Raw genomic sequence first — 22322 nt, forward strand, 5'->3', positions numbered from 1 at the left:
TAATAAAACACCGTGACAAAAGCAGGTTTCAGAAGAGTTTATTTAGGTTTATGCTTCCATCAGGATAGGAGTCCATCACGGCAGGAAAGCATGGCCCCAAGCCACAGTCATGGAAGCTGAGGGCTAACATGTTCAAACACAAGCAGGGAGCAGAAAGCAAAGAGGAAGTGGAAGTAAGACTATAAACACTCACAGCCCATCCCAACTGGTGTACTTCTGCCAGCAAGGCTCCACGTCCCAAAGGTTCCATAACCTCCCCAAACAGTGTCACTAACTGGAGACCAAATCTTCAAATATGGGAGCCTATAGGGGACATTTCTCATCCAAACCTCAGCATGCCCTTTCCAAAAAAGCTATCCAAATGGGTTTTAGCCACATGAGAAGAGTCTTAACATTATTAGTCATTAGAGATATAGAAATTAAAACTACGATAAAGGAATGGAGAGATGTTCAGCAGCTGGAATCACTTCCTAGATGGCTGAGTTTGGTTCCCAGCAACCGTATCAGGTTGACCAATTGACCATCATCCCTAGCTCTAGCATCACAGCATCTGGCGCCCTCTTCTGGCCTCCTGGGATATCTCTGTATAAACACACACACACACACACACACACACACACACACACACACACACACACACACACACAGTTTCAGGCCCTTTAGGGCTGTAGATAGCACTGGTTATAAGGGGGGAAATGTGAAAAGTAGCAACACAAAATAAATTTGAAAAATGGGTTTGGCACTAATATGGACAGTCTTAAGGGCTTAGGAGACACAGGACCAAGCATTCATAATACTGGAAAACATCAAGTCTGAGAGAGTGAGTTTCCCAGGCATTTCATGGTTTATTTTAAACATGCATTCCAGTTTTGCGATACATGTGTCATCATACACATCACGGTACATATTGCTACAAAGAAATCCACAGCAATGAAATGATTTCAACCTGAACTCAACCCTCCAGAAGCTGCTTTATCACAAAACTACAACCGAGTGGCCACAGGGGCATTTTCTACTGCGTCCCTCTGAAAGTGTGGTGGTCGTATGCTGAACGTCCACTTGTTTATTTGTGTTTGTGGCACTGGAAACGAAAACCAGGGCCTCCTGCAGCTATACAGATATTGTACTATGGAACAACACTTCCAAATTCCTCAATCCCCCCCCCACACACCAAGATCCTGGGATAGTTGCATTAAAAAAAAAAAAAATCTATTACAGGCTCTTTAGTTTTCCTGTATACTAAAACTGGCTTCAAAAGACAGGCAAACATCTCAGATGATTTGGCTAGTCCATGGTAGGTAATTCTTGTTTCAGTTTTTTTGGAGAGAGATAATGGTGATTTTGAACCATTCTTCATTTATTTAAAAATATTTTAATTTATTATTTAATAACTTCATACATGTATCCAATGTTATCTTTAGAAAACATTTTAGATTTATCTTAGTGTATGAATGTATTGCTCATGTGTATGACAATGCACCACATGTGTGTCTGGTACTCTCAGATGTCAGAAGAGGGCATTGAACCCCCTGGAACTGGAGTTATGGAGTTACACCATGAGGGTTCTGGGATTCAAACCTCTGCAAGAGCAGCCAATGCTCTTAACCACTGAACCATCTCTCCAGCCCTTATCCAATGTATACGATCATATCCAACCAAAATCGCTCCTCGGACTCCTCACTGCCTCAAGACTTTGTCCTCTGCCTTCACGTCCTTCTTTTACTTACTTTAATGCAACATTTATCAAATATGTATTTTACATATGTGAAGTATGTAAAAATATGGAACACTTTATCCTTGCGCAGAAGTGTTTTCTTTGTATTGTATTGTTTCTTTGTATTTTCTTTGTATTGTATTTCTGTACATGGCTGCTGGAGTGAGTGTATTGAACTACACTTAAGCGAAGCTTCTCAACAGCGGGAGGCCACAGGGCAGTTCTTTAGTGAGGGTGTGGTTGTTGTTACAAAACAGGGGTCCTTTGAAATACTGGAAAGTCCTTAGGTCACTAAGGTCAGAAACTCATGAAGTTCGGCACCCTCGAAGAGTTCTCCCTCCCTTGACCATGGAAATAACGGGCTAAAGACAAAGGCAGCCTCTGTTCCCACTCCCCAACCCGTTTAGGGACAAGAAAGCAAAGCAGGACCCAGCAGGAACGCATCAGCTTGGCTCAGAAGATACGTCTTAAAGGCAGAAGCGGAGATACAGTGATTCTTAAAGCAGTGATTTACAACGAGGTAATTAAACACGTCTAGGCAAGTTCCATCCAACTCTTTCCTGTAGTAAAAGCAGTCTGAGGCGTTCACCAAAAGCAGGATCGTTTAGGGGAATTTTATAATCTTGGAGCTGGGAGGAGCCTTTTGTTGCCATGGAACTCGGTCTTCAAACAAAAGATTCAAAGAGCCCAAATTAAAAAAAAAAAAAAAACCCTGAGAAAGCAACATTTCACTGGTTGTGGGTGAAGGATAGGCAGAAAGAAAACGCTATTTAGAAACTTTAAAAGGTCATCATAGAAGAAAACATTTTTAACTATATCACAGAAAGACTAAAACAACACTGATCCTAAGTAAAGTGTCCCAAATGGACGGATTCCTAACTATAAAGAGACCGTGGATCTTCAGAGACGAACAGGGACTGTGACTTAAGGAACGCAGAAAGGGGTCTTGGGGTGGAAATTTGAAGATTTATGGAATTATGCTCTTTGAAACAAAGTGTACACCAGGTGGCGTGCGCGTCCGACTTGTGGAAGAATCTTTGGTTTTTCTGGTGGATCCAATAGGCCCGCTGTGTTGCAGCCTTAGGAAATCTGATGGGTACCATGTTCAACACCACAATCACTACCTCTTCTGCGGCGTAAGCATACTGAACTTTTCAGAAAGAGCGAGGTACGCTTTCGCACATTAAAGACGAGCAGAGCTTTCCAAAAGGGGCCCGGCTGCGCAGAAAGGCTGCGCTGCAGATGCTTCCAGGCTTGGTTTCACTGCTGGGCGAGCACGAGGAAGAAGCACAGCTTCTTGGGCCTCAGTTTTCTCTTCTGAAAAACAAACAAACAAACAAAAAAAACCTCCCAACGATCTAAGAGCACTACCGTGAGCAGCACACCCCTCGCTCCGCCCCCCGCTCCCGGCCCCTCCGCGGCGGCGTTGCGCAGGCGCGGTGCGGCGTGCGCGGTTGCTAGGCGACGCGGCCGCTCCCGCGCGGTCTCCACTACCGGCGGCGCGAGCCGAGAGCGGAGCCGCCGCTCGTAGCGAGGCCAGGAGGTGCGGTGCTGGTGGCCACCGTCCCGGCCAACCGCCGCCGCTGTGCCCGCGGGGCGAGCTCGCGATGGGAGGCGCAGCCCGCGGGCGCGGGAGGAAGGACGCGGCGCTGCCGGGGGCCGGGCTCCCGCCGCAGCAGCGGAGGTAACGGCGCCCGGGTGGGAGCGGGAGGACTCCTTGCGGGTCCGGGCTGCCTGTCCATCAGCGCGGTGGGCGGGAAGGGCGGGGGCGACGGGCAGCGCAGCCTCCCGACCAGCCGGGGCTGGGAGCACGCCGGGGACCTGTGCGCAGGACCTGTGAACCGCGCCCTGTTGCTCCGAGAGACCGACCAGCAGAGCCCGGGGAGCTTGCTCTCCAAACGCCGCCTGGCTTTGTGGGGGCCCCCTCTTTGCGCACCCAACCCTCTCGGGTCGTTCGCATATCTTGCTGTTGCTCTGCAGATGCGGTGCTGATCCCTGTGTGTGTGTGTGTGTGTGTGTGTTTTGTATCGTACTGTGGCAGAGGCAGGTCCCATCCAGAAAAAAATTGGCTTCTGTTACCGAGACATTGTCTGAATATGCTCTTTTTAAGGCGATGTTTCAATTTGTGTGTGTGTGTGTGTATATATATGTATATTTTAAGCCCCCTTTTTATTCCTTCAACACTTCAGTTAACTCCAGAACTAATTTTATGAGACAGACATTAAAAGTGACTGAAATATTAAAAAATATATTTTTTAAAGACAATGATGAATGTTACCTCGTCATGATTGTGTTCGTAGTATATCATCTGAGATGACAGCGTGAAACGATGACGTGTGTGACCATAGTCTCGGTAGCAGATAAAAAGTATTATTCAAGGCCATCTTTGTGGATCCTGCCCATTGTTTGTGTGACTTCACAGTGGTAGATCCACAGACTCGATCTACACTCCTTTAAACATTCCCCCATCTTCCGGGAAGTATAGTGGGAACAGAAGAGAGAGTCAGAACATTTTGTTACTTAAAACATCCAGTTCCTGTTGACTGCCTTTTTCACAAGTTAGGTTAGCTGTAAGTAGGTGTGTAGGTAAATAAGAGAAGACAGCCCAAAAAGGTTTCTTGCTTGTCAGAGAGTGTGGACCCTTTCTTCCTGTTAACTTGTGAGCCGGTTTAGGCTGGAAGGCAGTGCAGCCAGGTAGGGCTGAGATTAGAACCCAAGTCCTGAGACAGCAAACACCTCTGTCCTGTTTGCTCTCTTCTGATTTTAGGTTTGCTATTCAAATTGGCCTTCACTCTCAAGTAGTATGCTAATTGATGGCCCTTCATATTTATTTTTTAGTAACATTCAGAAAGTAAGATTTGATGTAACTATTTTATTTACTTATTGTTCGTTTTGTTAGAGACAGGGTCTCTTTATTATGTAGTTCTGGCTGTCCTGGAACTCACTCTGTAGACCAGGCTGGCCTTGAACTCAGAGAAACCCACCTGTCCCTGTCTCCTCCTAAATGCTGGGATTAAAGGCATGCACCATCACACCCAGCCAGTTGTAACTATTTTAAAAATTGAGTCTAGAAATATTTTCCTTTCTTTAAAAAGAAAAAGGGGCCAGGAGTGGTGGTCCAGAGGTGTAGACAGGTGGATCTGTGTGAGTTCAAGGCCAGCCTGGACTACATAGTGAGTTCCAGGACAGCCAGGGCTTTGTAAGGGACCCTTTGTAAAAAAATTAATTAATTTTTTAAAATGGAAAAGAGGGCTGGAGAGATGGCTCAGGCATTAAAAGCAAGGCTCACAACCAGGAATATGAAAATGGGGAAGAAAAGTTGAGACCCTTCTCTTCTGCTGCCCAATGTCCCACTTGTTTGTATGCAGTATCGGAAGGGGTAAGAAACAGTTAAGGTCTGGGGTGTTTTGAAACTGCAAGCTCATTTTGTTGAGTTACTGACCAGTTTTATCTGCACTCCTTTCCACTAGGTTGGGGGATGGTGTCTATGATACCTTCATGATGATAGATGAAACCAAGTGCCCACCCTGTTCAAACACACTCTGCAATCCTTCCGAAGCACCTCTCTCCAGAAGACTAAATGTAAGTACAGGACAGAATTCTTACTTGAGATTGTCTCAAGGGCCGGGCAGCGGTGGCGCATGCCTTTAATCCCAGCGCTCGGGAGGCAGAGGCAGGTGGATCTCTGTGAGTTTGAGGCCAGCCTGGTCAACAGAGTGAGATTCAAAACAGTCACCAAAACTACACGAAGAAACCCTGTCTCAGAAAAAAAAAAAAAAAAAAAAAGATTGTCTCAAGGAAGAGGAAGTACTGTGTACAGCTCAGGTTCAGTTCTGTATCGCTGGCAACACAGACTTCCTTTTGTTGTGGTGGTTTGTTTCTCTTGAGTTTGTTTGTTTGTTTGTTTGTTTTTGGAGGGTTTCTTTCAGTTTTTAAAATTAAATTTTTTTTTTTTTCATCACAGGCAATTTATTTTGTTCTATTCATTCACAGTTAATACAGAAAATACTTGGAAACATTTCCATATAATGTTTGACACAGAAATCATCAAATAGAAGTATACAATGTTGACAGGAGGCAGTACATTTATAATTTATAACCCCAAATGTATTTATAAATTAGAAATGGAAAGATCTACAAATGAAATTATGAAGGTTCACCAAAGTCATTTAATCTGTCAGTTTCTCATTCATTTTTATGTCTTAATAATATTCTATTGTATGAATAAAAAACATTAAAATTTTTTTTTTGGACACAGAGTCTCAGTATGAAGTCCTGAAATTCTGTGTAGACCAGGCTGGATTCAAACAGATGCACGTGCCTCTGTCTCCAGAGTGCTGGTGTTAAATGGGTGTGCCACTGTGCCTGCTTGGTTCGGTTTTGATTTCTCCTGACTTGGGAAAAACAGTCCTGAGGTTGGTGTTCGGCTTTTTAGAACAGTTTTGAAGTCTACCCTCCCCTTATACTTTTTACTGGGGTGGATATGGCAGACGGGGTGGGGTGGGGATCCTCTTGTTTAGGTGATGTTTCTTTTTATAGCAGATGACATACATAGAGTATTACAGACACTTCTTTTAACAGAAACCACAGGGAAAAAATGCCAGAATTCATAATCAGCTCAGCTTTCCTTTCTGGTCTGGCAGATCAGTATGTGAAAGGCAGCTGGTTTTGTTTTTGTTGTTGTTATTTTAACTCATAGATTAATCTTAAACAGCTTGGGTTTTGATGAATTCAAATCCTGTTAGGGACTGCAGACCCTTAGCTTTTGACATTGTTTGGTTTAAGGTAATAATGAAATGACTCCACAGTCCATCTGTGTAAGTAGAGTCGTAGAGTCTGGACAAGTTCCAAGGCAAGGAGCCTGTCTGTGACTCGAAAATGTGCTACAATGTGTCACTTAACAGACCTTCCAAGGAGCTGAGCTGACTGCTTGGTAATCTTTTTCATGTTTCCACTTACCACTTGGCAATTGTTCTTTTCTTATTTTACTCTGTAATTTGACTTTAAAAATATTGCATTTATTTATCTGTGCACGTTTCGTGGTGTGGCGTGTGTGCCCTCCCATGCAGGCGAATGCTTGAGTGTGCGTGTGCCTTCATTGGTCAGATTTGGTGGCAAGGACCCTTACCTGCTAAGCCATCTGGTTAGCCTTGTAACGGTTCCTACTTCTTCCCTGGTTTTTACGACTTTCAAGGCTAATAATATTACATATGCCTGGTCTAAAAATATTTAGAAATCTGGTCACGCTCTTTTTTCATCTCTTCTGGAGCTCAGTGGAGGTTCTTCCATTGCTGTGAGTTTGTTTCTGTGGATTCTGAACACCTTTAAGAAATCCAGAACCATCTCTTCGGTGACCATCGTATTTCCTTTATTGTCAGGGTGGGGAGCAGGGCAGCGGCGGGCAGTCGTGGTGCTTGAGCATACATCTGGGTCAGCAGGCAGCAGGAAGAAAGTGTGACGCTGGGCCTGGCTTGAGCATCTGGAACCTCAGAGCCCACCCCCCAGTGACACACCTCCTCCAACAAGGCTGTACCTCCTAATGGTGCCTCTCCCCATGGGCCTATGGGGGCCATTTATATTCAAGCCACACAACTGTTGGTTGAGAAAAAAAATGGAAGGAATGTTTTATTATAGCACAGAAGACTTGGTATATAATTACTCACTTCAGGATTTGAGATTTATAAAAAAAAAAAAAAAAGAGAGAAGCATGGTAAGGAAAGATCCCCTTTCTGTGTGGAAAAATCCTTGATGGAGTTTCCCCAGTTTGCTGGAGATTTGAACTTTGACAATCTGTAGTGGACAATATCTGAGCTGTCCACTGTCCGAGAAGCCACCCTTCAGGAAAGACACGCCTTGCATCCCAAAGAGACTGTGATGAGAGCCTGGTAGGCACGGGTCAGGGGAGAGGAGGAAATGGGGATGGTGTCCACAGAAGAAAAACGGAGCAAGGAAAGCACAGCGGCCCTGTTTACACTTCCAGGGACTTTCACATGAACCGTGGGCACAGCCTGGGAATTCTTAGTGGTGAGGGTAGCACTCAGTTTGCAAAGAGTGCAGGTCGGGCTCAGTGTACGGACAACCCGGGAGTCAGAGCAGTGGCACTCTTAGTTTTGTTAAAATAATTCTATGGGAATTGGACCTCTATTAAATACTTGTCCTTAGTAATGTACTGTGCCTGAGACCCAGCTCCTTATCACACACAGAAGTGAAGAGTCTTCCATTAGGCAGAGGATTTCCCAGGGGCAGATCCAGGGCCACAGATACTTGTCCCACCAGCATGCTGATGGTGACTCCTAGAGAGGCACCCCTTTGCATTAAGGCAGTGGTTTATGTTAAAGTCTGAATACCCCTGGAAAGACAACAGAAGACACTGAATAGCAAGCAGAAGGCAGGCTTTATGCCAGGGAGGAAGAGAGCTAGGTATCTCCATGCAAAAACTCATTGCTGGGCCCTTCTTTGGGCAGATAGTTAGCTAGATGTTCAGTAGAGGGAGCCTTGTGATGTGGAGCAGTAGCCACCACAGGAAGAAGAGAAAATCAGCAGGGAGAAAGGGAGAGAAGGGATGGGGGCTTAAGCCGTCACATACTGAGAAATTTTACATAGTGGTAGCCAGTGTTTTGAATATGTTTTACAGTTTGTCAGTCTTTCCTGTTTTGATTATAGTTTGATTTCCTCAACATGCTACGTATGTAGGTATTATCCGAGTTGTATAGACCAAGAAACAGAAGTTATAACAGGTTCAGTAATGGTCCCAGGTCCTAGAGCTTTAAGTGGTTCAGCCAGGCCCGGCACAGACCTTTTGACTTTGTATAGATTTACAGTGTGTTCCAAAGATGTTAGCAGTAAATATTTCAGTGTATTAAAATTAGGTAGGGAACGAGTTACAAAAAATTCACCAAGTTGCATGCAGATATTCAATATTTATATATATAATGGTTTGGCTATTATATATATAATATATATATATATAATAGCCAAACCATTATTCTTTGCCCAGCTCAGCCTTATAGGTAGATTAAACTTCTTAAGAGTACTTGTGTTTTTTTAGTATGGGTGCCAAGTGGTAAACAGTAGACATTCTGGTGAGTATTGGGTGGATGGAAGGAAGGAGAGAGGGAGCTCACTCTTGGTTTTTCTTTTTTTCTTTTCTTTTTTTTTTTTTTTCAGTTTTTGGTTTTTTGAGTCAGGGTTTCTCTGAGTAGCTTTGCGCCTTTCCTGGAGCTCACTCTGTAGCCTAAGCTGGCCTCGAACTCAAAGAGATCCACTTGCCTCTGCCCCCCACGTGCTGGGGTTAAAGGCGTGCGCCACCACCACCCGGCCACTCCTGGTTTTTCATTTCTAAAAGTAAGCTGGCTCTGTGGGTAAAGGCTCTTATCGCCAAGCCTGAGTCCAACCCCCAAGAGTCCCATGGTAAAAGGAGAACTGGTTTCTGATAGTTGTTCTCTGACCTCCACACGTGTTGGGGTCCATACCCTCCTCCTCACCAAGAAATAATACGTGTAATAAAAGTATGTGGCTAATAGTATGGCATTACAGAGGGAAGACTGAAGTTGGGTCTTGAAGGCATATAGGATATGAATGGATAGGGAGAGTAAAGGAGTCTCAGTTCAAAGACCTAAGGGAAGGGAGGTAGCATGTTGAAGTCACTCTGTCTTGAACAAAGCTGGCCACATGTAGGAGCTGGGGTGGGGGTATTCAGAAAATCCAAGGATCGATGAAATACATCTCTAGAGACTGTTGTTGCTTTCTTATTTCTTATTTGGGGCTTTGTACGCCTGTCCCGTCCCCCCCACCCCCCCCACCCCCGTGTGTGTGTGTGTGTGTTTTGTGTGTGTGTGTGTGTGTGTGTGTATGTGAGTGAGTGTGGTATATGTGTATGGTGTATGCAAATGTGTGTATGCATGCCTCTGAGTGCATGAGCCTGTGTGCACACACTTTCAGAGACACAGAGAAGAATGTCATCTGTCCTGCTCTGACTGTCTCCACCATGTTCCTTTGAGACAGGGTCTCTCACTGGATGCCGGAACTAGACTGGGTGTCCATCTCTGTCCCCACAGCACTGGGGTTTCAGGTCCACGGGCAACTTTTTACATAGGTGTCCGAACTCAGGTCCGAACTCTTGAAAAGCAATTGCTTTCAGCCCTGAGCCATCTCTCCAGTCCCCTGTTGGGGTCTTTTTTTTTCTTTTTCTTTTTCTTTTTTTTTTTTTCCTGGAGCTGAGGATTGAACCCAGGGCCTTGTGCTTGCTAGGCAAGCTCTCTACCACTGAGCTAAATCCCCAAGCCCCTGTTTGGGTCTTTTAACTCTAAAATAAAAGTGACTGACCTGTTCTGATGTTGTTTAGTTAGAGAGAAGGCCCTTTTGCCTTTCTGTGTTTCTGTGTGCCGTTAACAGTCCGCACGTTTCGCTTTTGTAGAGTACCACTGAGCCGTTGACGAGAGATCACACCCAGCACTTGGTGAATGGAGGTGAGATGAAGGTAGAACAGCTGTTTCAAGAATTTGGCAACAGAAGATCCACAATTCTTCAGTCCAATGGCATCACCAACTCTGAGAAGTCCTCTCCTCCTGTTCCCCAGGGGAAGAGTTCCGAAAGCCTGAACACGGTGAAATCCAGCAGTTCCTCCAAGCCTTCTAAAGTGCTGCCGCTGAGTCCCGAGCAAGCTCTGAAGCAGTATAAACACCACCTCACTGCTTATGAGAAGCTGGAGATCATGAGTTACCCAGAAATCTACTTTGTGGGTCCAAATGCCAAAAAACGACAAGGAGTTATTGGTGGTCCCAATAATGCGGGATATGACGATGCAGATGGAGCCTATATCCATGTGCCCCGAGACCATCTAGCTTACCGCTATGAGGTGTTGAAAATTATTGGCAAGGGGAGTTTTGGACAGGTAGCCCGTGTCTATGATCACAAACTTCGACAGTACGTGGCCCTGAAAATGGTGCGTAATGAGAAACGTTTTCATCGACAGGCAGCCGAGGAGATCCGGATTTTGGAGCACCTTAAAAAGCAGGATAAAACTGGTAGCATGAATGTTATCCACATGCTCGAAAGTTTCACCTTCCGGAACCACGTGTGCATGGCCTTTGAGTTGCTAAGCATAGACCTGTATGAGCTCATTAAAAAAAACAAGTTTCAGGGTTTCAGCGTCCAGTTGGTTCGCAAGTTTGCCCAGTCCATCCTGCAGTCCTTGGATGCGCTTCACAAAAATAAGATCATTCACTGTGACCTAAAGCCAGAAAACATTCTCCTGAAACATCACGGGCGCAGCGCGACCAAGGTCATTGACTTTGGGTCCAGCTGCTTCGAGTACCAGAAGCTTTACACGTACATCCAGTCTCGCTTCTACAGGGCCCCGGAAATCATCTTGGGATGCCGCTATAGCACACCGATTGACATCTGGAGTTTCGGCTGCATCCTTGCGGAACTTTTGACGGGACAGCCTTTATTCCCTGGAGAGGACGAAGGAGACCAGTTGGCCTGCATGATGGAGTTGCTAGGGATGCCGCCACCAAAACTTTTGGAGCAATCCAAACGTGCCAAGTACTTTATTAACTCCAAGGGCTTGCCTCGATACTGCTCCATGACTACTCAGGCAGATGGGAGGGTTGTGCTTCTGGGGGGTCGCTCACGCAGGGGCAAGAAGCGAGGCCCCCCAGGCAGCAAAGACTGGGCAACCGCCCTGAAAGGGTGCGAGGATTACTTGTTCATAGAGTTCCTGAAAAGATGCCTTCAGTGGGACCCCTCTGCCCGCCTCACCCCAGCCCAAGCATTGAGACATCCTTGGATTAGCAAATCTGCACCCAGACCTCTCACCATGGACAATGTGTCGGGGAAACGGGTAGTTAATCCTACAAGCGCTTTCCAGGGACTGGGCTCCAAGCTGCCTCCAGTCGTTGGAATAGCCAGTAAGCTTAAAGCAAACCTAATATCTGAAACCAGTGGTAGTATACCTCTGTGCAGTGTATTGCCAAAGCTGATTAGCTAGTGGACCACTCGGAGATGCGTATGTATGTATTTTTAGTTACCTTGCAAACATGCAAATGGAAAAAAAATCGAAGCCCATTCATTGATGGATTTGTTTTTGTTAAACTAAACTTTTTTTTTTTTTTTTTTTTTTAACGAGGCAGAACATTTTTATATGACAAGAAAAGAACTCTTCAAGGGCTAATGGTCTAACCAGCTTGTGTTGGCCATCTGGAGTATACATTAAATGACTTTTTATAGGTCAATGCATCTTTGTCCTACTCATTAGAGGTACCTCAACCCGTGTATTACTCTCCTCATTTAAATCTCTTTAAGACAGAAGAGAGTCTAAAAAATATATGCTATTTCTCACCTCTCGTCTCCCTCAGCATCTGTTTGGGACGGTAGTTTGGGGTTGTGTTAGGTATGGATGTAGAACAAAGCTACAGTTCTTACCCCAACAAGCAATTCTGTGTGCTCATTCCAGGTGGAAGGATTCACAGGGGAATTCGAGTGGCTGTTGTCACCAGGGCAGTGGGTTTTGTCTGTATTATTTTGTCCCTGTTTTATATCCTGGGTACTCAGTGGTTTACAGATCCTACACTTTATCAAATAATCCTGTAGTTATGGTAGGCTTTGGGGATTTCCCCAAAAGGCCGGCATGTTAAAGGCTCGCTCCCCAGCACCGTCAGGGAGTGGGGGAGTCCAAGAGGTGGGCCTCACTCCTGGGTGTTGGGTCATTATGAACACGCTCTCCAAGAGGCCTGTGGGGCCCTGGCTCATTCTCTTCCTCTTTTAACTCAAGTGAGTGGCTTTGCTGGGCCATACACTCCATTGTGATTTGATATCCCTGGCTTGGGACCACAGGGCTGGTCAGTCAACAGATTGGGACCTCTGAACAGAGTGTCACGGTAAAGCGGTCCCCGATATAAGTTCATCATCTTCGGGATTTGTTCCAGGAGTAAAAAGCCACCCCATACTGATTTTAAAGCCAGCTAGGGCATCCTCTTTCTGCGATGTCAAAAGAAGCTAACTCTATGTCACAAATGACCCAGAGTGTCAAAGGTAAGAGTCTGCATGAAAACAACAGTCCCTTCCTTGGTCGTCAGCGGCCAGACCGCTGGCCGCGTCATCATGGACTCTGGATTTTGTGAAGGTGGTCGCTGTCAGGTAGGCTCACAGCAGATTAGATGCCCCTTGCCCCTTAATGTTCCACACCTGCACTCTGAACTTCCCACACTTCCCCGATGCTCAGCGAACGAACTCTGGTTGTAAGAAGAAAACTGTTTGAAAGTCCAGAAATGTAATCATCTGTTTTCCCTGGTTCCGTTCCCTTCAGCAGCCTTCCTTTTTTTTTTTTTTTCTCTGAGATTTAAATTTAAGTGGCAAAAGCTGGTAGTGCCCGTGCCTGCCAGCCACACGTCTCCCTGGAAGGGTGGGGAGGGGACAGGAGCTAAGGAGCTCGCTGGTTTCATGTTAGTTTTGCCATCCCATCTGTTTCCTTGGCCCTTGGGGACAGATGTGTCCAATTGCCATGGGCACTGTGCCTCAGAGCAGTGTTTCTCAACCCATGGGCATGACCCTGTGTGTGTGTGTGGGGGGGAGTGTTGAGTGACCCTTTCACAGGGGTCACCGAAGACCATCAGAAAACACCACTACTCATAACAGCAAAATGACAGTTATGAAGTAGCAATGAATATAATGTTAGGGTTGGGGTCACCACAGCATGAGGAACTGTGTTAAAGGGTCTCTGGGTTAGGAAGGCTGAGAAGCTCCGCCTCAGAGCAAAGCATGGCTTGCTCTCTGCTGTGTGCTGGAGTGACCCAGATCACCTTTTCCTTTCCCCAGCACCAAGGCCAGAGGCAAGTCGCTCAGACAAGCCACAGCCGCTTTAAAGGAAGGAATCTTGGTACTTTGGGCCGGGGATGATTCAAACTGTATCTGCTTTTCTCCTGGTTTACAGAAGGCAATCCACAGCTCCTCGTAACTCCATCTGGACTTTCTGACTTGCTAGAGAAACTCACTCTCCCGTGTTATCTACACAGAGCACACGTTGGGGGTGGTTTTGGCTGTTATCAGTGTGGAAGACCTGCTCTCCCGAGCAGACGGTTGAAAGGGTCACTACCTTAAGTGACACATTGGATTGTGATGTTTGTTTGCACGGGCAATCTTTGTCAGTCAGCCCAGACAGGGTCTGAACTTTAGAAAGGAAGCTATGGCTGAGGCTGTCCTTCCTGGGTGATGAGTGGACGGTGAGCTCATTGCAATTGGGCTGAGTGGAAGGTTACAGACGGCCCTTGCATTATGAAAAGTAAAGAAAGCTCTGAAAAGGTGAATGGATACATTTCTGTCTAGACTTGGCAACCACGGGCATGACGCACAGCAGAGTCATTCTCATTGGCCGGCCTGCCTCCTGCAGTGACTCAGGTTTGGAGAAAGTAGGCTGTTTTCTAAATACAGAACTGGCTGTACTGATGAATTTGAGGAGCTTTGCCAGTGTTTTCAGAAGCTGTTGCTCTGCCCCCCAGACCCCTGTCCAGCCACAGCGGCGAGGGACCAGGGTCTTACATGGCTGGATGGTTGTCCGGCAATTTTCATTGCAGCCATTTCAGTGAATCTGATCAAGTTGGTTGTCTTGCTGATTTCAAAATCAACAAGCATCGATTCAGTCTCCACAACTGTTATCAACATAGTAAAAGAGTTCGGTCAGAATTTTTATTTTATTGTTTCTGAAATACTTTTTTTTTTTCATTTCACGTGGGGAATTAGCTCAGTCACCCTCTCAGTGATTCGAATAGACTGCTCCTCTTGTTCTCTTATGCGCTGTCAAGATTTCTCTGCAACACACGTGAGCTTCAGATGACATGAGTGTCTTAAACATGTACAGACCATACTCCTCCATGACTGGGCTCACTTCTCCTAAGTTCAACCACACACCCTGATGTCTTCTTTGGAAGATAGGGTAATCAGGTAAGAGTTACCCGAGGCTACTTTATTCTGGTAGGTACAGTTAACTTGGTAATAATATAAAGGAAAATACAAAGCTGGGCAGTGATGGCGCACACCTTCAATCCCAGCACTCGGGAGGCAGAGGCAGACGCATCTCTGAGTTAGAGCTTAACCACTCTGTCATCAGCCCCTTGATTCCTTGTCCTGTGCCTGTTACTATGCCGTTAACACAGATGGAAAGGTGACGATCGTTCTGCAGAGCCTGCATAGGCCTTATTTCCTCTGGGAACTAGAGAAAAGTACGCGTCCTTTCATGTCTGCCTCAGCCTCAGCCTCCTCAGAGATGAGGAGTCTGTAGATGCTCTCTCTACCGCCTTGGACACAGAGCAAGTGCAGGGCAGAGAAACCTACCTGGATCTGTCCAAGTCCAGAGTGAGAGGGAGCCACAGATTACAGGTCAAGGAAGAACTGTTGCTAAGCAGGGACCCGCTTCCTACGTTTCAAAAGTACTTTGTATACCCTCGTTTCAACTCACCCCTCTTGAGAGTCTCACACTTCCTGGAGCCCAGGGATTTTAAAGGGTTTGCTTTCCTGACCTGATTAGAGGCAGTCCTTTCTAGGTGTCTGTTGATTGCACCTACTGATATTCAACGAGGAAAATTGCAAGTCACGGTGAACTCATCTATGCAAGACTTGAAAGCTCTGTCATCTCCGAGATCCATACCCCTGAGGTAAACCAGGGTGTCCAGAGCAGTGGTTCTCAACCTGTGGATCATGACCCATTCAGGGAGCTCAAAAGACCCTTTCCCAGGGGTCATCTATGACCATCTGCATCTCAGTTATTTACCACTGTGGTTCTCTACCTTCCTAATACTTTTGACCCCTTAATACAGTTCCTCACATTGTGGTGAAACCCCCAACCATAAAATAATTGCGTTGCCTCTTCATAACTGTAATTTTGCTACTGTTACGAATCATAAATATCTGATACGCAGGATATCTGGTACTCAACCCCTCCCCAGGGGTTGTGACTTCCCCTCCCCCAGGTTGAGAACCACTGCTCTGGATGGAGACAAGCCGATACGCTTCTTATAGCTCACTCACTGCTAAGCCTGCCTGCCTGAGTGGAGGAGACTTAGAAACGTATTCCTTTCCTTTAGCACCATGCAGCTGGAACACAGAATACAGAACACAGAGAATGAGGCCAAGTGGCGACCTGTGGCGGCTTCCCCTCTGAACTCAGCCTTCACAGTGTTCAGTTTGAATCATTCTGTTGTCACAGTAGTCTTCCATTGTTCATTCGATCCTGCTGACTGCTCTGGAAAATGCAGCTTGGAGTGAATGACTCATCATTGCCTGGATCCAGGTGTTTTGTTTCTCTGGGGGGTAGTGGCAGTGGTAGTTTTTATATCAAAATGATTGCTTTGAGAGTGTTCCAGCAGCTCAGTTCTTTCAGAGTCAACACAACATAGACACTCAACTCTCGAGTGCCCTGTGGGGCTGGGGAGAGGGTGTGGTAAAGTGCTGGCCAGGGGGAAGCTGGGAAGTGCAAAGGAGCAGGAGAAGTCTTGAAGAGACTCAGCCCCTGTTCCTGTTAGTGCCCAGGGCTGCTGTGGAAACCCAGGTAGAGTGTTTGTGGATAACCAGCTCCCGGGGACCCCCGACTTGCAGTTTCGCAGGAACCATCCCACCAGCCCAGCTTAGTTTGCAGATGTGGCCTGACGAACAGCTTCAAGGGGGCGGTTTGTTTGAACAAATGGCAGGAGAGGGAATCGGAGCTTCGGGGTCTGCGGGCAGCTCTGCTTCAGCCCGCTTCTCTGTCTGGTCCCGAGCCACGCTGTTGTCCTGGTAACAGGAGCTAGAGGGGGATGAACTGAGAGACTGCCTTGTGCCGCCTTTGAATTGTCCCTCTGCTTTCTTCCTGGTCAGAGCACAGCTGGATGTGAGGGAAACTAATGCTGCTATGGCAGGCTCATCTTTGTTTTGTTTTGTTTTGTTTTTTCCAACAGGGTTTCTCTGTGTAGCTTTGGTGCCTGTCCTGGATCTCACTCTGTAGCCCAGGCTGGCCTCGAACTCACAGAGATCCTCCTGGCTCTGCTTCCTGAGTGCTGGGATTAAAGGCGTGCGCCACCACTGCCCAGCAGGCAGGCACATTTTAAAGGAATGTTCATCCTTCAATACAAACATTAAAGTTGACCACACCTGCATGCTCCCGTGAGTGTGTGACAGGGCTCGCCCAACTCCCCCCCCCCACTCCCCCATGTGCTCACATGGCACACAATGTGCATGTGGACTTGAGTCTCACCTTCCACATCTTTGAGACAGTCTGTCTTGTGCGCTGCAGCTACCCCAGGCTTGCTCACCCAGGAGCTCCCCGTTCCTGTCTCACTGCCAGGGTACTGGATTGCAGACACACTACTGCATCCATCTTTTCATGTGGACTCAGGGGGATCAAACGCAGGTTGCCAGGCTACCATAGCAAATACTTCCATCTGCTGAGCCATCCCCCTGGACCGCCCTTGGCTTCTTACACCATCAAAAGCCTGTGAGGCTTGAAAAGGTAATGAAATGGAGACGGGGTCCACGGGCATAGACGGACTTTACTTCTGGGACCGCCAGCTCACAAAAAATGACACGGAGACTTATTATTAATTATGAAAGCATGGGCTTAGCTTAGGCTTGTTTCTAACTAGCTTTTATAACTTAAATTAACCCATATTTAAAAATCTACATTCTTTCACACACCCGTTACTTCATCTCCATATGCCGATCCTGGTTATTCTGAGTCTGGCTGGTGACTCTGCCTTTCTTCTTCTCAGAACTCTCTCTGTCCAGAAGTCCCTCCGATACCTCCTGCCTACCTATTGACCATTTAGCTTTTTATTTAAACCAATCACAGTGACACATCTTCACACAGTGTAAAGGAATATTCCACAATACATGGGCATTTTTATTGTATCTTACTCTCTAGGAAGGACTGTGTTAGTCCAGAGGTAAAACCTGACGTGACTGCAGTGAGACCAAGCTGATACTGAGGACTGTCCTTGACCCTTCTGCCCCAGGAGCAATTTGCCCTTGGATGGCAGAGGCCACCCAGCTCTGCTTGGCTGTTGAGAAGCCGAGGAGGAGCAGCTACGGGCGGGACACCCAGTCTGAACACGATGGAACCTTCTCATCCATCCCAGGGTCAGAACCCAGGCCCAGAGTAAAACCACATCTCTTCTGGTGCAGGTCCATTCAGGTCTCTGCAGACCGAGCTGTCTTTCCGCAGTGACTTGGGAAGCTGCTGGTGTGTGCACAAGGAACGAAGTTGACTTCTTTCCCACCCTGTCAGAGGAGACAGGTGACTAAATGGGGAGGTGCAGAAACCGCAGCCCTGACATCGTTCCCTGTAGGTTTGAGCAGGTGTCGCTCATGGGCCTGGTTCTAGTCCCTTTTCCTTGAACTCTCCTCATTTAAGAGCCCATTTCTTCTCTTTGCAAGCCAAAGAAACCATCTGCTAGATGAGACTAGAGAGACACCTAGGTAAAGTTACTCTGGGAGAAGAAGGCGGCATCACTGTTGTGTGGGGACCAAGAGGAACGCACTGGTCACAGATCCCTCCTTCCCATCCCTCCTGCTAAAAGGTGAGGGCCAGGTGCCTCCCACCAGGCCTTCCTCCTGCTGGGATAGCTCTTGTTCAACTGCTGTGTCGCTCACACCGCCCCCACAGCCCCTTCCAAGGCTAGCCTGGTCTGAGGCAGGGGGATTTCAAAGATGGCAATTCCTCTGTTCTTTCTTTATTCCTGTCCTTAAACTCCACCCTGAAGAGGGCAAAGGGAGGTGAAGCTTTAGCCAGTAAAGGGCTGGGGAACACAAGAAAGAGTTCCAAAGTCAGGAACTGCAGGAGTACTTCAGCTTTTCCTAACTAAAAAATGGTGGAGAGCCAGACTCCCCGAGGCTTGCTCCCCGCTCCCCTAAGAGTTTTACATCCCATTCTCTTAGCAGCTCTCCTTCCATACTTAGCTGCCAAATGTTGCTGGAGAGCTTCTCTCCAGGTTCCCCAAGCCCCACAGTCCCACAATCCACATATAAAATAATCACTCAGACATTTATATTACTTATAAACTGTATGGCGTGGCAGGCTTCTTGCTAACTGTTCTTATATCTTAAATTAACCCATTTTTATAAATCTATACCTAGCCACACGGCTGGTGGCTTACCGGCGTCTTTACATGTTGCTTCTCCTGGCAGTGGCTGTAGTGTCTCTCCCTCCTTCTTCCTGTTTCCCCAATTCTCCTCTCTCTTTGTCCCGCCTATACTTCCTGCCTGGTCACTGACCATCAGTGTTTTATTTATATAGAATGATATCCACAGCAGCCAAAATAGCTTTATTTTACACACTGGGTTGGGAAAGGGACAGAGGCTGAGGCTAGGAAGTTGAGTAGTGCCATGCAGGGCTTAAATAAGGAGAGGAAGCCCAACCCTGCTGGCTTGGTCTGAGGAGAAGCCATAGGGCATAGGACACAGGACATAATGGCACTGTGTGCCCTGCCTGGATGTCAGTCCCATGGGATGAGGCCAGTTAAAGACAGCTCTGGGAGACTCCCAACTCAGACGCCTCTTCTAGCATGAGAAGTCTCCTAAGTGAGGGTGCCAGCCCTTCATTATGGGGTAGAGGGGACAAGAGGTATCCAGGCAGGGAGCTGGCCAGTGGGACTTTGCCCCAGGCAAAGCTATCCCCAGGCTGGCACTGACAGAGGGTGATAACATGGGTGAGGGCAATGTGGACCAAGTTTGGCAACTTAACAGTTACCTGATCAAATCTAAATTTGGCCAAGGGTGTTGTTTCTGTAATACCATCTCTCTCTCTCTCTGTCTCTGTCTCTGTCTCTCTCTCTCTCTCTCTCTCTCTCTCTCTCTCTCTCTCTCTCTCTCTCTCTCTCCCAGCTTTGCCCTGCTCCAATACATTCCTGCCCGCCTTCCCCACCCCCAGCTCAGAACGTCAGAACCTATCTTTAGCAACATGGACACTCCCTACTTCCCTGGCCTCTCCTGGGACTCCGGCTGGTGGACACTTTTCCTTTCTGGGCCTCAGTTTCCAATCTACCTCTTCAGGCAATCTAGGACAGAACACAGGGAGAGGCTCCTGGGAGGTGTTAACTCCGCAGCTGGTCTTTGTACTGAAGTCTCAGAAGTAGGTTAAGTGATTTCAAAAGCTGAATTTCTTGCACAGACCTGAGTTCACTGAGGTGTTGGGAAAGGAGCCCTGGGAAGAGAGGCCCACTGCCGGGATCCTCCTGGCAAGAGCATCGAACCTCAGGAACGCCAGTGTGCCTCGTGGTGGGCTGGCTGGATAGGGCTGGAGGCAAGAGGCCATGCAGGGAAAGGCAGGGCCCATTCTACAGGTCCTTACTAAATGGCTGAGTTTTCAAGATGGACTGGGCCATCCCGTGATGTTCCCACTGAAAATCCAAACACGATAAACCTAACAGTCAAACCCTTGAAGTATGTAATTGTATGTATGTACGTAAGTGTGTAACCCTTTGTATATGTAATTGGTAAGAAAAGTATTGGTGGAGAGAAAAAGAATAATTTGAGATTTTTTTAAGAACTGTTCTAACACTCCATGGAGATTTTCTTTTTTTAACCAAAATCAAATACTTTTATTATTTTCTCTAGCTATCATAAATGAAAGTGCCTAGAGACAATTTTACAAGTTGCCCACAAAGTTGTATGTGGCTTGGAATTTTCTTCTGTGGCTTATCTTTTTATGTGGCCTTTCTATCCCAGGAATCTCTCTCTCTCTCTCTCTCTCTCTCTCTCTCTCTCTCTCTCTCTCTCTCTCTCTCTCTCTCTCTGATTATTGTTTCTGTGACGGTTTTTCATAGTAAATCTGGTAAAACCCTAAGAATAGGAAGGGAAAAGTCTCTAAGGGAAACTGCAGTTTAGCTAAATGCTTTTACATAAAGTTTTAAAAATATGGAACGCTTCACGAATTTGTGTGTCACCCTTGCTCAGGGGCTATGTTAATCTTCTCTGTATCATTCCGATTTTAGTGCTGCTGAGCGAGCACTGAGATTATTCCTAAGGCTAGGCACAAATGCCTGTTTTCTCAGGTTGGAGATTTAAGAGATAAGTGGCGGTCTGGGACTTAGGCGGATGTATACAAGGTCCTGGAGTATAATCGCTTGTAAGCTTGGCTGAAGCAAGTGAAGACCATGGCCAGTGTGGGGCAGGTTATCTGTAGAGCCTGTGGAATGGAGCTGGAGTGGAGGGAGGGTGGGAAACATCCTGCAGAAACTGGGTCCAAACTCCTACAGTGGAGCAATTCAAAGACTTTACAAAATGTGGACTGGGTCTCAGGAAACTGAGAGACAGTGAAGGGGCCGGAGCAATGGCAGCTGTTAGAGCACTTGCTGCTTGCAGAGGACAGAAGTCACGTCCTAGCACCCATGCCTGCTTCCACATTGGGTGGCTCACACTGGCTTGTAACCAGGGCTTCTGACTCCCTCTTCTGGCCCCGCTGGCACTGACACACAAGTGTGCATGTGCACACGTGCAAACACACACACACATACACACAGATGCAAACACACACACACACACACACAAATACGCACACACGTACACACAGATGCACACATACATAGAAATAAAATGAACCTTTAAATAAATAGGAACACTGGTGCATACGAGGGCCAACCATATCCAAAAGGAGTGTGTGTGTGTGTGTGTGTGTGTGTGTGTGTGTGTGTGTGTGTTCCATTGGAACCTCCAGCTCACTCCTGCAGGATCCGGAAACCCCCTTTTCTGTCTCTCTCTCTCTCTCCAAACCCCACCCTCTCAGAGAGTCTTTGAACAGTGGAAAGGTGCCAGAAAGCCCAATTCCACATTCTTGGAGACTACTGCTGCTTCCTCCCCTGAAGTTGCCGGCTACCCAAGTCCCTGCCTAAAGTGCTCAGCTTTTGACCATACTTGGGCACAAACCCAGGTAGTGGCAGACACGTCATCACCCTTCCACTACAACCTATAAAGTCTCCCTGCTTTCATTTGTGGGCACCGCTTCTCAGGCCGCCATCCCTGGGACTGGGGAACCCACCCAGGAGTTGCTTTGCTCAAATAAACCTGTAGTTATACTTTTCCAATTCAGCTTGATCTGGCTTACTGCATTGGTGAAGAAATCTATTATTGGGGGGTGGGGGGGTGTAGAAAACCTATTAGTGTGTTGGAATCCTGAAGAGGCCTGGCTGTGGGAGAGGATGTAAGAGATAGCTGCCCACCTGCCAAAGCTGTGGTCTCTGGTGGAGGGAGCAGGCCCTGCAGCCTCTGGCCAGTGAGAGGAACCAGGAGAATGAAGAGGCTGACTGCATCTTTGAGCATCCTTATTCTCACACCTCCCATTGGCCAAATGTAACTGGGACCCAGAGGTCAAGGAAGTGTGACTGGAGCAATTGCAAACGTGGAGCGCGGGAGGATGGGTGCCCATGGCCATGGCTGCTATCTGGTGGGATGGAAGACTGAAGCTTGACTTTGGAGCTGATTGTAGAAGGGTCGTAGGTGGATCCAGAGAGGCAAACGACACATGCAGCACAGTCTCTAAGACCTCCAGGAGACAGTTTGGTCAGCATCAATAAATACCTAAAAAAAAAAAAAAAGATTTATGTTCGGGTGGTGGTGGTGGCGGCGGCGGCGGCGGCGCAGGCGCATG

The 22322-nt window shown here is 47.1% G+C and overlaps 1 protein-coding gene and 1 non-coding gene across 2 annotated transcripts; one reads left to right on the plus strand and one right to left on the minus strand.

Annotated features, from left to right (window-relative positions):
- The first annotated feature begins 3192 nt into the window (after nt 1-3192).
- Nucleotides 3193-12144, plus strand: Dyrk3 (dual specificity tyrosine phosphorylation regulated kinase 3). Its single transcript, XM_028876497.2, has 3 exons — nt 3193-3398; nt 5185-5296; nt 10131-12144. Exons 1-3 carry the CDS (start codon nt 3322-3324, stop codon nt 11703-11705), a joined length of 1764 nt encoding a protein of 587 aa, XP_028732330.1. The 5' UTR covers nt 3193-3321; the 3' UTR covers nt 11706-12144.
- Nucleotides 12145-20587: 8443 nt separating this feature from the next.
- Nucleotides 20588-20691, minus strand: LOC114698138. The gene has a single exon (XR_003735304.1). It is a non-coding gene; the product is annotated as a U6 spliceosomal RNA (small nuclear RNA).
- Nucleotides 20692-22322: the final 1631 nt, after the last annotated feature.

Source organism: Peromyscus leucopus, chromosome 15 (genome assembly GCF_004664715.2).
Source record: "Peromyscus leucopus breed LL Stock chromosome 15, UCI_PerLeu_2.1, whole genome shotgun sequence".
Taxonomy (NCBI): domain Eukaryota; kingdom Metazoa; phylum Chordata; class Mammalia; order Rodentia; family Cricetidae; genus Peromyscus; species Peromyscus leucopus.